At 35.6% G+C, this 14,480-nt stretch overlaps 1 protein-coding gene across 1 annotated transcript in view; it reads left to right on the top strand.

The window, feature by feature from the left end:
• The window catches only part of LOC127937997 (uronyl 2-sulfotransferase-like), a 50,421-nt gene that overhangs the window by 33,588 nt on the left and 2,353 nt on the right, over nucleotides 1-14,480 (top strand). The window contains exons 4-7 of the mRNA XM_052534354.1: nucleotides 2,740-2,819; nucleotides 2,951-3,104; nucleotides 13,141-13,238; nucleotides 14,255-14,412. Coding sequence (XP_052390314.1) covers nucleotides 2,740-2,819; nucleotides 2,951-3,104; nucleotides 13,141-13,238; nucleotides 14,255-14,412 — 490 coding nt within the window. The remainder of the gene's footprint in view (nucleotides 1-2,739; nucleotides 2,820-2,950; nucleotides 3,105-13,140; nucleotides 13,239-14,254; nucleotides 14,413-14,480) is intronic.

The following is a 14,480-nucleotide window of genomic DNA, read 5'->3' as shown; positions in this document are numbered from 1 at the left end:
TACTATGATGAAAACTTGCTGATGTGATTAAATAAATGTGTTTGCCGAGGGAAATGGTCTGTGAATGCCAGCGGCAATGAAACACATCCGAATGGTACTCATTGTAGAGAAAAACACACACTTTCCTCCCTTGCGGAGAAGAAAAGAAAACATTCTGTCATCCTGTTTGGGCGAAGTTGAGCCGTCACACCTCTTCACTGCTAAACTAAACTTATGAAAAGCTAAAACAAATAAGCTAATTATTTAACACTCATATACGTTTGTTCAATAGGAAAGTATAAAAGTGACTAATGTGAAAATGAAGAACTTTTTCACTGGAAATCTGGCCATATTCAGGAGTACACTCATAATTATGTCCGTAGGTTATGGGAACTTCTTGAATAAAATGGTTTTGTGAGTGTTACATTATTCATAAGTTTTAGAGTAAACTGTTCAGATGTACAGTAAATACTCAAAGTTAGTATGAAATGTGTGTATTTATATTGGTAAGTTTAGAACACATACAGGTTTATTGCCATCAGAAAAACTGTCCTAAATGCTGGTGTGTGTCCAGGCAGATAGATAGCAAGTGAATAACAGCCAATGAACGTGAATCTCAGTGGGTTAACTTTTTTGTATTTTCTCTGTCATTCATGTATGATTCTATTCTGTGAAACTCTGAAGAAGATATTTTGAAAAATGGAAACTCTATAGTGAGTGGGTGCCTGCAGAATGAGTCCATACAGCTGATAAAAACATCACAATAATCCACATGTAGTTCACACGACTCCAGGCCATCAATTAATGTCTGGTATAATAAGCAAATCCACTATTTAAACATTTAAAAAATTCATACCATGCTTCAAACTAAAATAGAGTACTCAATCCATATTTTTTTATAAATTGATTAAATTACTTATAATAGACAAGTATATAACATCTTGTTTTGATGGGATCGTTGATACACAAGTCAGGTTTTATTATCTAATAAACCACTGATCTTGCTTGGAGAATTATTCCATCAAATTGGTCCATAATTAGTTAGCATAACTTTCCCTTTGCATATCAAGTTCATATACCAGTCCTTGTTTTCTGTGATTGTGACTGATTACCTATTTGTGACCTTGGAGCATCTGCACACTCTCATAACACATGCATTTTTGCAGGACAAGTGTCATAAAACTCTCCCTAAGAGAAGAAAGTTTATTTGTGTGTATAGAGAGAATATTCAGTTTGTTTCAACGAGATGAGAACAAATAAACCTCTTCATCTATCAATCATAATGCTCAATTTGCTTTGTGATTGTGTAGAACAAGGTTTTGTTATTAAAGGGATATTGGAAGTTTGTCAACTGCCAGTTAATATAACTTTTTCACCCTCATGTTATTGCAATCTGTATAACTGGCTTTCTCTCCATGGAAGTCAAATGGAGAAGTTCTGAAGATTGATGTTACAATAAATGGTGGACCTTCATAAAAGAGGTCCATACGACTCTTCCAGATATGTTAACATTTAATGTCAGTTTTTGATTGTAATGTTAATGAATATACAAATATTAATATATTCATCATAAATGTAAATTATTACGAAAATATATTACATTTGCTCAAATAATATATGGTATGTAAATTTAACTCTATATTTCAGCTGTGTCTAAAATACATGCCTACAGTGACTTAAATTATGTTATAGTGAGCAAAATAAAGCATCATGTCATTCTAGTAAGGTATTTTTAATTAATCTCAAGACACCAAACCACTGACCACTTTACCCAACTTAAGGTGTTACTTACGATGTGGTCCGACCAACACCTCTTTTATCATTACTTAGTACAGTGTATGGCCGTCTGTGTGCCCATATAACAGGAAATGATCTCATTAAGATGATGTCACTACCTCAGGTTGTTACAGACTTTGTGTGTTTTGGATTTGATGCAGCATTTGATAAAGGATTGAAGCTTGATTGGAGCACTTGTTACAGTGTGGTTAGCTTTTTGACGCAGATGTGGGTCAAGAAAGGGAGAAACATAAAGAAGTTCAGATTTTGGTATGTATGATATTACACCATCCCACTCTTCATATGGTGATAAGCTATAGGCATTGTTAAGTCTTCTTATGCCTGTGAGTGCATGTTTTTAGAGACTATAACATGCATTTTGGGACACATGGTTCTATCAGAGCTGACTGGGGCCACCGCTTGCCTTCGTTAGGAAACATTAATGTAATGAGAAGTCAACCTCATCAGATGACCAAATAACTTTCCACTGCACCACGCACCAGCCACATGAGGAATGCTTTCTTGGTGTGTGTGATTCTGATACTTGGAGATACTTGATTTCAGTTTTTATTTTTTTTATGGATGCATTGCTATGTCTGAAGAATTATTGTTTTATAGCAACTGAAGAAAGTTTAGCACACATGTGATGTGTTTGTGTTCTTATATCATGCTGTACTGTACACAGACTGATGGGCAGTAGTTTTAATTAGTTATGTGTAATTATGTCTCAGTGTTTTGTTTGATAGGAATAATGTAATGTAGAATTATATTTTCTGCACCATATAATATACTTTTAGTGGTTACATTTTGTAAAAACTAATTGTTTTTTTTTCCCCCAATATAACTATTTGAATTGCTGCTCTGCAGTTGTAACTTGTTGTACCCCATTGCTATTTTGTTTTGTCAGCACTCCTGCATAAAGAGATCAGGAATAGTTATTTAACAAGCATTTTGATCTGTTTATTTGTGCTGGTTTCTTTCCAGGTGGATTTGATGAGAAACATTAGCACTATTCCACAACCTTTTTTGTACACCAGACATGTTCACTTTCTCAATTTCACAAGGTAAGCAAATCAGGAATGATTTATCTAAATGTATCTGATCAAGTACAGGATAAAAACAGCCAAACATTGTTTGCTGCTATTACGTTAGTGAACAAGTCAGTGCTCATCCTCTTTGTATCTTTCTTTCTCAGATTTAGAATAGAACAGCCTGTCTATATAAACATCATCAGGGATCCCATTAACCGTTTCCTCTCCAATTACTTTTTTCGTCGTTTTGGGGACTGGAGAGGGGAGCAGAATCACTTGGTCCGCACACCCCAGATGAAAGATGACGAGAGATATCTGGTCAGAGGCTGTTTATAAATCCCTCTCCTTTCTCTTCTTCCCTGTTTAGATTTCCCTCTTTATTATTTTCGAACATTTTCTCTTGTGTTTCAGTCATATTTATGTTGGTTTCTATAAGGATGCAGCAGATCTCCATGTCGTGAGTCTTCAGATAGCACAGGTCCATTTGAATGGTGATGTCAGACCTGCCAACATGTACGCATTTTTCGTACTCTGCACGCATTTTGACCCATAAGTACGCTTGTACGATTCGCTGCTCTCTAGGTACGCATTTTGTTGCGTCTCGCATTTCGCCGATTTCAGTTTCTATGCAATCTATGACGCTGATTCTGCTGCTGATCCACAGCGTGAAAGTGGAGTGAAAAGCTTTCGGCCAATCAGAGCGGTGCATGTTAACCCACCACCCACCTGCCCCTCCTATCCACAAGCTTAGTAGGCAGTTAGAAAAGTGGTGGATTGGCTTGAAATCTAGAAAGTTTTAGACAGGCCAGGTGCTGATTAACGTAAGATAAAGGTTACAGTTAGGCTATGTTTAGCCTAATTGAATTTATGGACATTAAAAATGACCTTGACATGACATCATACCAAGCAGTCCAGCTGTGACGAGCTCAGTTCAGTTCACGCGTTCATGTAGGCTAACATGTAAGGGTGGCCCTTCCAATAACGCACCTAAAAACTGTCACAAAGAACCGGCAAAAGTAATGATTATGAATATTTTATATTTTATGAATATAATTATTAATAAACAAGAGTTTTCTGTATCAATGTCGTGTCGACTGCAAAGATAAAGTCGACGATGCTGTCTTGCGATCTTCGCAGTAGTGAACGCGCCAGAGAAATGCACATTTAATACGGATTAACGTTACATAAGCAGAGAGCAGTCGGTTTTCTTTAGTTTTGAAGTGTTCTGTTCAACCCTCTTGAGTCGGTTAACGCGGATACGCATTATGAGTCATTTTCTCCTGATAACCCCGAAAAGAACTTAAATTACGCTTTCAGTTTTGATCGTACAGATAAGAGCAAAATCGAATCTGTAAAGGGTCTACATTTATTTGTATACAGACATAATAACAACAAAACTTTGTGCACATAAAATAAAGATAACAAACAAGGTGTGCTGTCTGCAGCCTTTGTCTGCGCTGATATTCATTTACAAACACGTCATTAAAATGAACTGTAACTCAGTGAATACTCAATGAAGAGACATGAGAGATATATCTATAGGAAGATTGACATGTCTACTTTTAAACTAGACAAGTGCTGCTGAAAACAAATATTCTGAGATAAAGTAATCCATATGAAAACAACGCGATGTCTTGTCCGTTTTTCACATCTCCCTTCATTATCTTCTAATTCGACCACGCCCCCGCGCTGAACGCTCTATTCAGATTCTAATGTTAAATTAAATAAAGTTTTTATTTTTATTTTACTGTTTGCTTCGCGATGAGAGGAATAAGATATAAGTCACCCCAAAATGTGATGTGGTTGAGTATTTGAGATTTGGATTTCCTCAGAAAAAAAGAATGAAGCACTTTATTCAGCAGAGATAATAAACATGAGTAAGTCTCTTATTATTTATTTATATACTTGTACTAGTTTTCATATAACGTATAAACATTTTACTAGTTAGACTTTTTCCAAACTATAATTCCTGACTAAATGTATAATCAAGTGAAACATTATGAAGTTTCAATAACAATATGCAATACTATACCATTCAAAAGCTTGATGTAAATAATATAAATGTAACAAATAAATGTAACTGTAATAAATGTAACAAACAATGCTGTTCTTTCAATTAATTCCCCCGAAAAAACCTGAAAAAAATATTCTCAGCTCTTTTCAACATTAATAATAATCTATTAATATGAGCACAGAGATGTTTAGTTCTCTGGTGACAAGAAAAGTCATGATTGCCCCCAAAGGCATCATTTGTTACAAAGAGACTTTCACTGATGCACTACTTAAAAAAGCCAAATCTGCAACCTTTAACAAGTTAAACAATGCAAAAGTTTAAATACTTTGCATGGGAAATTATACAAAAAAATGTTGTTTGTTTTTAGCAAACTGATTTTGATATTGATAACTGCTGGTTTTGCACATTTATTCAATGTTTTGATTTATTTATTTAGAAAGAATATCCTCAGTTTACTTTTATTTCTGACAAGATTTTCAGGTGGAAGAAGTTTCCATGGGCTATGACTCCAGTACAAAATGTTCGGAGTGATTGCAGAAATTGTATAACATTTATGGTCTACTTGTATATGTTATGGAGTAACTAATAAATCTTAATTGGTGAAAGGATAATATGTGTATAATATGTATTATAGTGTTAGGTATCTCATAGGTTTCTCACAGATGTGTGTGCAACGGTGGAGCATACATTGGCAGTGGGCTGTAAGGTTCGCACCACCTTGGAATTATAAGGTTCTAACAGTTTACTTATAATTTATTTTAAAAAATTGTAACAGTGTGTCAACATGTATGAGAATGTCACATTTAATGCTTTATATGACACTTATATTTTATATTTTAGGATGAAAAATATTTTCTTTTGCTCAAGAAAAGGCAGTGCTAAATATTTTGTCCTGTGAAGATGTTAATTTTAGGTAGGAATATGGTGGAACAGTTTAAGCAGCTATTGTTTTACATCTGACCAGGACTTTATTCCACAGAATGTGCGAAAGGTAAAATGGCTTTCTCTCTAGAGATCAGTATAGCCAAGATAAAATGCTAAGGTTTATCGTTGTAATTAAGACCCTATCAATTAAATTGTTGACAATTTTACCTTTAAGGCTTAATATTGTTAAATGTAAGAAATTTTTAGACTTGAAACTGCAAAAAAAACATTCAATGCTTCAGCAAAGTTGTTTCATAAAGTTTAATTCAATTCAATTCAAGTTTATTTGTATAGCGCTTTTCACAATACAAATCGTTGCAAAGCAGCTTTACAGAAAATTAAGTTTCTACAATATATTTAGCAGTAGCTTGTCAGTGGTGACTGTCAAATTGATGTAAATATGGCAGAAATGTATGGTAAAATTCAGTTAACTATGTACTCAAACAGATGATGAATACTATTAACAGTGTCAGTCCCGTGGCAGAAACAGAGAAACAAATATATAGACATAATTGGTGTAGCTGCTGTTCCAACCAAGCAAAAATAATTTGGTCAACCCAAGGAATAATAATGTGCATTTGATCAGATATGACTGCAGTACAAGATTATGAGATGCATTATTTGAATGCTTGGCCAAAGAGATGTGTCTTTAATCTAGATTTAAACAGAGGGAGTGTGACTGAACCCCCGAACGTTATCAGGAAGGCTATTTCAGAGTTTGGGAGACAAATGCTAAAAAGCTCTACATCATTTAGTGGACTTTGCTATCCTAGGTACTACCAAAAGTCCAGAGTTTTGTGACCTTAGGGAGCGTGATGGATTGTAGCTTGGAAGAAAATTTGTTGTTGTTTAAAATTTTTAATACACTTTGCTTAGATAATTTTGATGTTTCATCTGGTCTTGTTGAGATATATAGTTGAGGATCCTCAGCATAACAATGGAAACTAATTCTGTATTTTCTAATAATATTACCAAGGGGCAACATGTATATTGAAAATAGCAGAGAACATAGGACAGATCCTTGTGGCACTCCATACTTTACTGGTGATAAGTGAGATGACTTCCCATTTAAATAAACAAAGTGGTAGCGATCTGGCAGGTGGGATCTAAACCATCTCAAAGCCTGGTCATGAGTAATCAATATATGAGTATGTCATGATCTAAAGTGTCGAACACACTAAGTAAAACTAGCAATGAGATGCAGCCTTGATCTGAGGCAAGAAGCTAGTGATTTGTAATTTTGAACAAATGCAGTTTTTGGTCACTAAATGACCTTATGCACTTTTTACAAAAAAAAAAATCGTAAAACAGCCATTCTTTTGTCTTTTTCAAAAAAAAAAATCTTATTTTGTATATTGTTTATAATCAATAGATTGAGTAAAATTAAGAAGGCTGATGTCTGACTGTAAAAAATAATGAGAGGAGGGTAGTCAGATGACGTCCAGGGTCGCTGAAGACCCGAAGAATGCATTTAAGGGATAATAAACATTGAAAAATGTTTCACTAACTATATATAATTAAAACATTTTACAGATAAAATATTTCATATTTAATATTTCCTGCTGGTATGGAACAGATCAACAGAAAGTTGATCCTGATTGGTCCTCTTGTGTGCATTCAAAGTGCTAATTGGCTCACAGTTAGAACGTTATAAAACCTAGTTAGAGGTCAACTTGTAGTTAGAAGAACCATTTTGTTTTCTAAATAAGAAGTACTAAAATGTAACTATGTAACATCACATAATGTAAAGTTGTCACAGAATAAGATTATGACAAACATTTTGGCAAAAAGGTCAGATATAATTCCAAGGTGATGATTTGTTGCACAAAATGAGTGTTTGTGTGAGAGAACGTAAGAGTCTGGCTGTATGTTTGGAAATTAGCTCTGACAATGCAGAATGAGCAGGAATTGATTAGTCATGCTTGCTTTTTATTCAGTATTCAAGTCAATTGCATTGCTAAACGCTCTGATACTCAAGACAATCACATGAAAACTTGGCACTGCTGGAAGAATTACTTCAGTCGACTAAGGATTGTGCTCATATCGGTTATGTCAAAATATAAATGGCCAGTTTCCCAGACACATATTAATCTGGAACATTAACTGGGACTTTTTTCTTCAAGTTACTAGTTAATTCAATCCAGGTCCTTTTCTCTTTTAACTCATCCTTTGCTCTGTTTAAGAATGAGAGATCTATTTTTAGTAGGGGTCAAAGTTAGGTTAGTTAGCATGGTTTAGTTAGCACCTGCTGGTAGATACTACACCATCTGGTTACCTGGTAAGTATCTAAACACACACACACGCACATACACATTGGGTATAAAAAAGAATAACCCCCTTTAAAATAATCACATTTTGTTGCTTTGTAGCCAGAACAGCTCACGTTAGTTCAATTTTACGTTGACCGTTTGTGGACTGCAGTCTTCAAATCATTCCACTGATTTTCAGTGGGGTTTAAGTCTGGACTCTGATTAGGCCATGCAAAGGATATTCACCTTTTTCTCCTTCAACCACTATGTGGTCAGTTTTGCTGTATGCTTTGGGTCACTGTCATGTTGGAAGGTAAACTTTATTCCCATTGACAACTTTCTGGCAGAGTGATGCAGATTTTTCTCAAGAATTTGATGTTATTTTGCCCCATCCATTTTTCCTTCTGTCCTGACAAGTTTCCCTGCTGCAGAGAAACACCCCCATAATAATATATTACCACCTCCATGCTTTACTGGAGGAATGCTGTTAATTGGATGGTGAGCTATATTGGAATTCCAATATAGTGTTGAGGCCAAATAATTAAATTTTATTCTCATCTGCCTCAGAATCTTCAAGGTGCATTTTGGCGAAGCTCAGTTGTGACCACATGTGGCCTTTCTTGAGGAGTGGCTTTTTTCTTGCAACCCTCCAATACAAGCCACATTTGTGGAGAATTTGTGATATTGTTGTCACATGCACACAATGACCAATCTTTGTCATAAATTCCTGCAACCACTTCAGAGTTGCCGTAGGCCTCTTGGTTGGCTCTTTGACCAGTTTTCTCCATGCTCTTTCATCCAGTTTAGAGCGATGTCCTGATCCACAGAGGGTCTGTGTTGTACCAAATACCTTCCACTTCTATAATAATAGACTTCACTGTGCTTCTAGGCATTTATAAAGCCTTGGGGGAAAAAAATATCCATCTTCTGACTTTTGCCTGTCAACAGCATTATCCTGGAGGTCTTTTGAAAGTGCCTGGCCACCCATAGTTGATTGTTTGCTTCAGTTGCACTACCAAGGACTAAAATGCTTCAGGAATGCTTCATTTCAGACTGCAAAGCAACAAAATGTGATTATTTTAAGGGGTGATTCTTTTCTGTACCCAATGTGTGTGTGTGTGTGTGTGTGTGTGTGTGTGTGTGTGTGTGTGTGTGTGGCTCATTTATATTCTTTTAAACATTGGGTCAGTAAGATTTATTTTATCAAATAAATTAATACTTTTATTCAACAGGAATGTATTAAAATGATTAAAAGTAACTAGAAAAACTTTGCAAATACATTTATAATGCTACAAAAGATTTATATTTGAAATAACTGCTGTTCTTTTGAACTTTATATTCATCAAAAAAAGAAAATCCAGAAAAATTATATTCATGATTTTCACAAAAATATAAAGCAGCACAAATGTTTTCAACAATATAAAAGAAATGTTTCTTGAGCATTGGCATGTTAGAATAATTTCTGAAGGATCATGCAACACTGAAGACTAGAGCAATGCAGCTGCTGAAAATTCAGCTTATGAGGATCTTTATGATTTGTAATCTTAAAGGAACACACATACATGACACAGGCCAAAATAACACACAGTAGCAGTTCTGTTAACGATAGGAATTGAACCCATCTTAACTAATGAGAGACTACAGTAAATATAATCAGACCTTCATCATATAGAACATGATCCCCTCTCCTGCTGGAAGCCAGGTTAACCACATCACTTTTTTCTATAGTTTAGTATTACTGTGGCTTGTGATCGTTCTCACACTGAACATATCTGTTTGCTTGATTTATATGTCTGTAATAGCTGGGCCCTTTGTCAGGACTAAGATTTCAGATGGTATGCTATTGAAGTTTAATTTCTGATCTTTCCTTTTGAATTAAATTGAATTATTATAATCTGTGATGTACTGAGGAATTCCCCACAATCTGCATGGATGTACACACCCACACAAACTAATTGTCAGGCACATTCACAAACACATTTTCATTACAGCTGGAAGCTGTAGAATAATTGGGAATTGCGAAGTCATCCTGTTAGTTTGAAGCATGTAAAGTGAGTTTATAAAGTGTGCGCTAGAGCTTTAGAGAATGACCATGCATATGGGGAGGGGGACTTTCTCACCTGCCATGACTGAAATTTTACAAGCTGGTTTCCTTTCAACACTTTAAATGTGTTTGTGTGTGTTTGTTTTGCTTGGTGGCTGGGTCAGTGGCCCAGTGTTGTTTCAGACAACCCTCAGGCGTGGAAAAATACACACATACAGAGAGAGAGAGAGAAAGAGAAACTGCTTGTCAGATGTTTGGGCACCTTTGAGTACATTTGATATCATGATCTAAAAGTTTATTGAGCACCAGATCTTAAAGGATATATATATATATATATATATATATATATATATATATATATATATATATATATATGTATATATATATATGTATATATATATATATGTATATATATATATGTATATATATATATGTATATGTATATATGTATATATATATATATATATGTATATATATATATATATATATATATATATATATGTATATATATATATATATATATATATATATGTATATATATATATATATATATATATATATATATATATATATATTAAGATCTGGTGCTCAATAAACTTTTCCTATTATAATCATTCTTGAAAACAGTTGTGCTACTTATTTTTGGAAACCATGTAACATTTTCTTCAGGATTCTTTGAAGAATATGAAGTTCAAAAGATCAGCATTTATTTGGAATAGAAATCTTTTGTAACATTATAAATGTCTTAACTATCACTTTCAATCATTCTGATGTGTCCTTGCACACGCTACTGTAACTGTTGTTCTGCAAGGTCATTAAAAAAAAATAAATAAAAAAACATTCTTTGTGTGAGGTATGCTGGCAGACCTTCAAAGCTGTAGGACTCAAGTAATGCCCATGTTTTACTAATGACTGAAAGCATAAGCTATGTGTGTGTGTGTGTGTGTGTGTGTGTGTGTGTGTGCGCACATAGGCAGAAAATTGCCCTATTAGTGGAACTCATCCAGGTTCTCAGTTCTGTGGCAGCCTTCTTGTCTCCTATTGTCAGGGCAGTGCACGGACATTTTGAGGGGCAGTGGCCGAAACACAAAAAAAGGGCACTATGGGCTGGGGCAGGAGAAGACAGCACATGCTCTCAGAAATGTCAGACTTTATTAAAGATGTTTTGAAAAAATAATCACAATTATGCATTGCTGATAACAAACTATTTACATATTTAGATATAAATATTTTACATGTTGATGTTACTTTTTTTTTTTTTTTTTTTTTTTACAGCAAAACCTTTCTATTTGATACCATGTCATGAAAGATCTAGATAACCTCATCTTTGATGACTGGCAAGTCTTTTTCAATGGCCAAAAGCAGAAGATCATGAAGTCGTTCTTGTCCACATGCATTACAAAGTTTAGTTTTCAGCAGCTTCAGCTTTGAGAATGAGCGTTCAACGGAGGCTGTGGAGACGGGCAGTGTTGCAAAGAGTCTTTAGGGCTGTTTCCCTGCACCTCCATCAGGTGTCTGAGAGCCTCTGTAGCTCAGGGGCACGCTGGCCTGGATTCATGGTTTGCTGCGTTTGTACAAATGCTGCAGGTCGTTTTGTGGCGTTGGCAATGAAGGTGTAAAGTTTTTCAACTACTGTGGAAAAAAAACTGACAAAGTGTATGCTTGACTAAGCGGTCAGCACTAGAACAAGGTTCAACCAATGAGCTTGACAATGAACATATGCCTTTTCATTTTGCTTGTGTATTCCTGACTGTAGACCTTTATAAGGCCTGCTCATGTTGGCAGCTCCATCGTAGCCCTGGCCAATATATGTCCTCAACTTTCAGCTGGTTCTCCTTCAGCACAGTCTTTGGTTGTTCTCCTGTTGTTGACTGATTATTAATATTACATTATCATGCATTCTTCTTTTTGCAGCTTTCTCTAAACAGAGAAATGCTTGGCATTCAAAGTGCATATCCATCAGAGTTTGTATGCGTCTCTGTTGGGGCGAAGTAGGATTGCAGATAAAAGGACATTGATGCACTCTTGGCTTTTAGACTCTATTCAGATGCACACAGAGTGAGTATTGTTAAAGGAACTGGCTCTCCTGGAGCTCCACTGCTTTGAAGGAATCTCCAATGCACCAGCTTGATATTGTCAACAAATAAACATGTTTGCAGCAAAAGCAAGTTAAACACTGCAGTCTGCTTTTTTTCATCAGCAAATGTGTGTCAACTTTAGAGGACATTTTCATTTACTTAATAAAGGAATAATGTCCTTACTAAAGGGTTTTCTACTATGAAAGATTAATGTGGAAATAACTGCCAGCTTCTCTTCTAGACCCACAGCTTGCATGTGAGTCCGCCCAGTTTTTAGGCACCCACCTGGGTCTCATGAAAGGGAAGGAGTGCGTGGAGTCTGGAGCTCGTGGCTATGTGGTCTTTACTTAACCTCTCTTGTGCACAAGTTAAAGACCCTCTTCTTTTCCAAGAAGTGTAATCTTTACCATGTTCTTTTCAGCATGTAGTACATTCTCTTAATATCCATAGAGTGTCATTATAGCATTGTTGGCTGTGTTGTTGTTATGAAAAAAATGCATATTGTTGCCTTCTTTCACATCTTTCCTTTCTCCTCTGTTTTTCCAAATAATCTTTTCACTCTTGTCCATGTTGTTTTCTGAAGACTTCATACAGTATGTTTATGTTTATAGTCTTTCTGTTTTCTTTTTGCTGCATAAAAATGTAAACAAAATACACTGGGTTTCATAGGCCATCCCTGTCATGTGTTTTAACTGTGGGTGGATTGCCCAGTGAAATGAAAGCTTTTAGATCAGATAAAGTGCTAAAATATTGTTTCTGTTAATGCTTTGGGTCCAGATTATCATATAAAAGATTACCATTATGACTTGCTTCGTTGCTTGTGTAAGTGGTGCCCCCTTGTGTTCACTAAAACGAATCGATAGCAATGGATCGATAGTACTTTGGATGGTGGATTACATCATTTAACCCAGTGAAAATTAGTGCATCTATGATTTATAAGCACAATGATTTATAAGCAGTTTTCCAGTTTTTTGTACAATGTGCTGCTTTCTTTTTGGCTGTAGCATCGGTCTGTCTGACTCATTTCACCTTTTCTCCACTGCAGGACATTAACGTTTGCATCATGGAGAACTACCCAGAGTGCTCTAACCCACGTCTCTTCTACATCGTTCCATACTTTTGTGGACAACACCCTCAGTGCAGGTAATTATGACCCATCACTCTTGGGGTATTAATGTTGATGATGGCTGAAATGCACTCGAGCCAAAAGCTAGCACTCTCTTTAATGGCATAAATTCAACTTGTGCAAATAAGATTCTTGTTTGCATTTTTATAATTTACTTGCAATGCATGTTTATTGTTATCTGTGTTGATTATAGAGTTAAGTAGCTGTCTTGCAATCATGGAGGTTTTCTTCCTATTCTACACTTTCACAGGCTTTAAGGGATAGTGCACCAAAAAATCTGAATTGTCATCATTTACTCACTTTCAAGTCATTCATGAAGACTTTCTTCAATATATATACAAAAGAAGATATTCTGAAGAATGTTAAGGTTCCCATTGACTTTAATTCAAAAAATAAAATTGAAGTCAAAAGAAACTTTTGAAAGTGACGTGACATTTCAATATACTTAGAATTCGTGCTCTGCATTTTACCCATCCAAAGTGCACACACACACACACACAGCATTGAACACACACCCGGAGCGGTGGGCAGCCATATATACTGCAGCACCCGGGGAGCAGTTAGGGGTTTGGTGCCTTGCTCAAGGGCACCTCAGTCGTGGTATTTAAGGTGGAGAGAGAGCGCTGTACATTCACTCCCTCCACCTACAATTCCTGCCGGCCCGAGACTCAAACTCATTACCTTTTGGGTTATAAATCCAACTCTCTAACCATTAGGCCACGACTTTCCCTGAAAAGATCTCATGAAGAATTTTGGTAACCAAGCAGTTTGGGTTCCTTTTGACTACCATTTTATTTAGTGTCATTACAATAAAAATTCAATGTAAAATGTCATCCTTTACTCATCCTTATCTGGTTAAGTAAATAAAGACAGAATTTTCATTTTGGATCCACTATCCCTTTAAGATCTTGTGCTGTTTTCAGAAATGAATGTTTGTAAAATCTCTTCAGTTACAGTAAGCCAGCTGAAATCTTTGTATGTTTTCTTGTCAAATAATTGGCTTTTTGTTTTGTTTTTCTTTGGTCTGCCTCAGGGAGCCGGGTGTTTGGGCTGTGGAGAGGGCCAAACAAAATGTTATAGAGAACTTCTTACTTGTAGGAATTCTGGAAGAGCTGGAGGATGTATTGCTCCTGCTGGAGAGACTCCTACCTCACTACTTCAGTGATGTCCTATCCATCTACAAGAGTCCTGGTGTGTTTTATTCAGTTACTTTGAATTCGTAAGGAATTAAATAAAAAATAAAGAAAATTAATAAATGT

Source organism: Carassius gibelio, chromosome A20, assembly GCF_023724105.1.
Source record: "Carassius gibelio isolate Cgi1373 ecotype wild population from Czech Republic chromosome A20, carGib1.2-hapl.c, whole genome shotgun sequence".
Taxonomy (NCBI): Eukaryota; Metazoa; Chordata; class Actinopteri; order Cypriniformes; family Cyprinidae; genus Carassius; species Carassius gibelio.
This window is presented reverse-complemented; position numbering and strand designations above follow the sequence as displayed.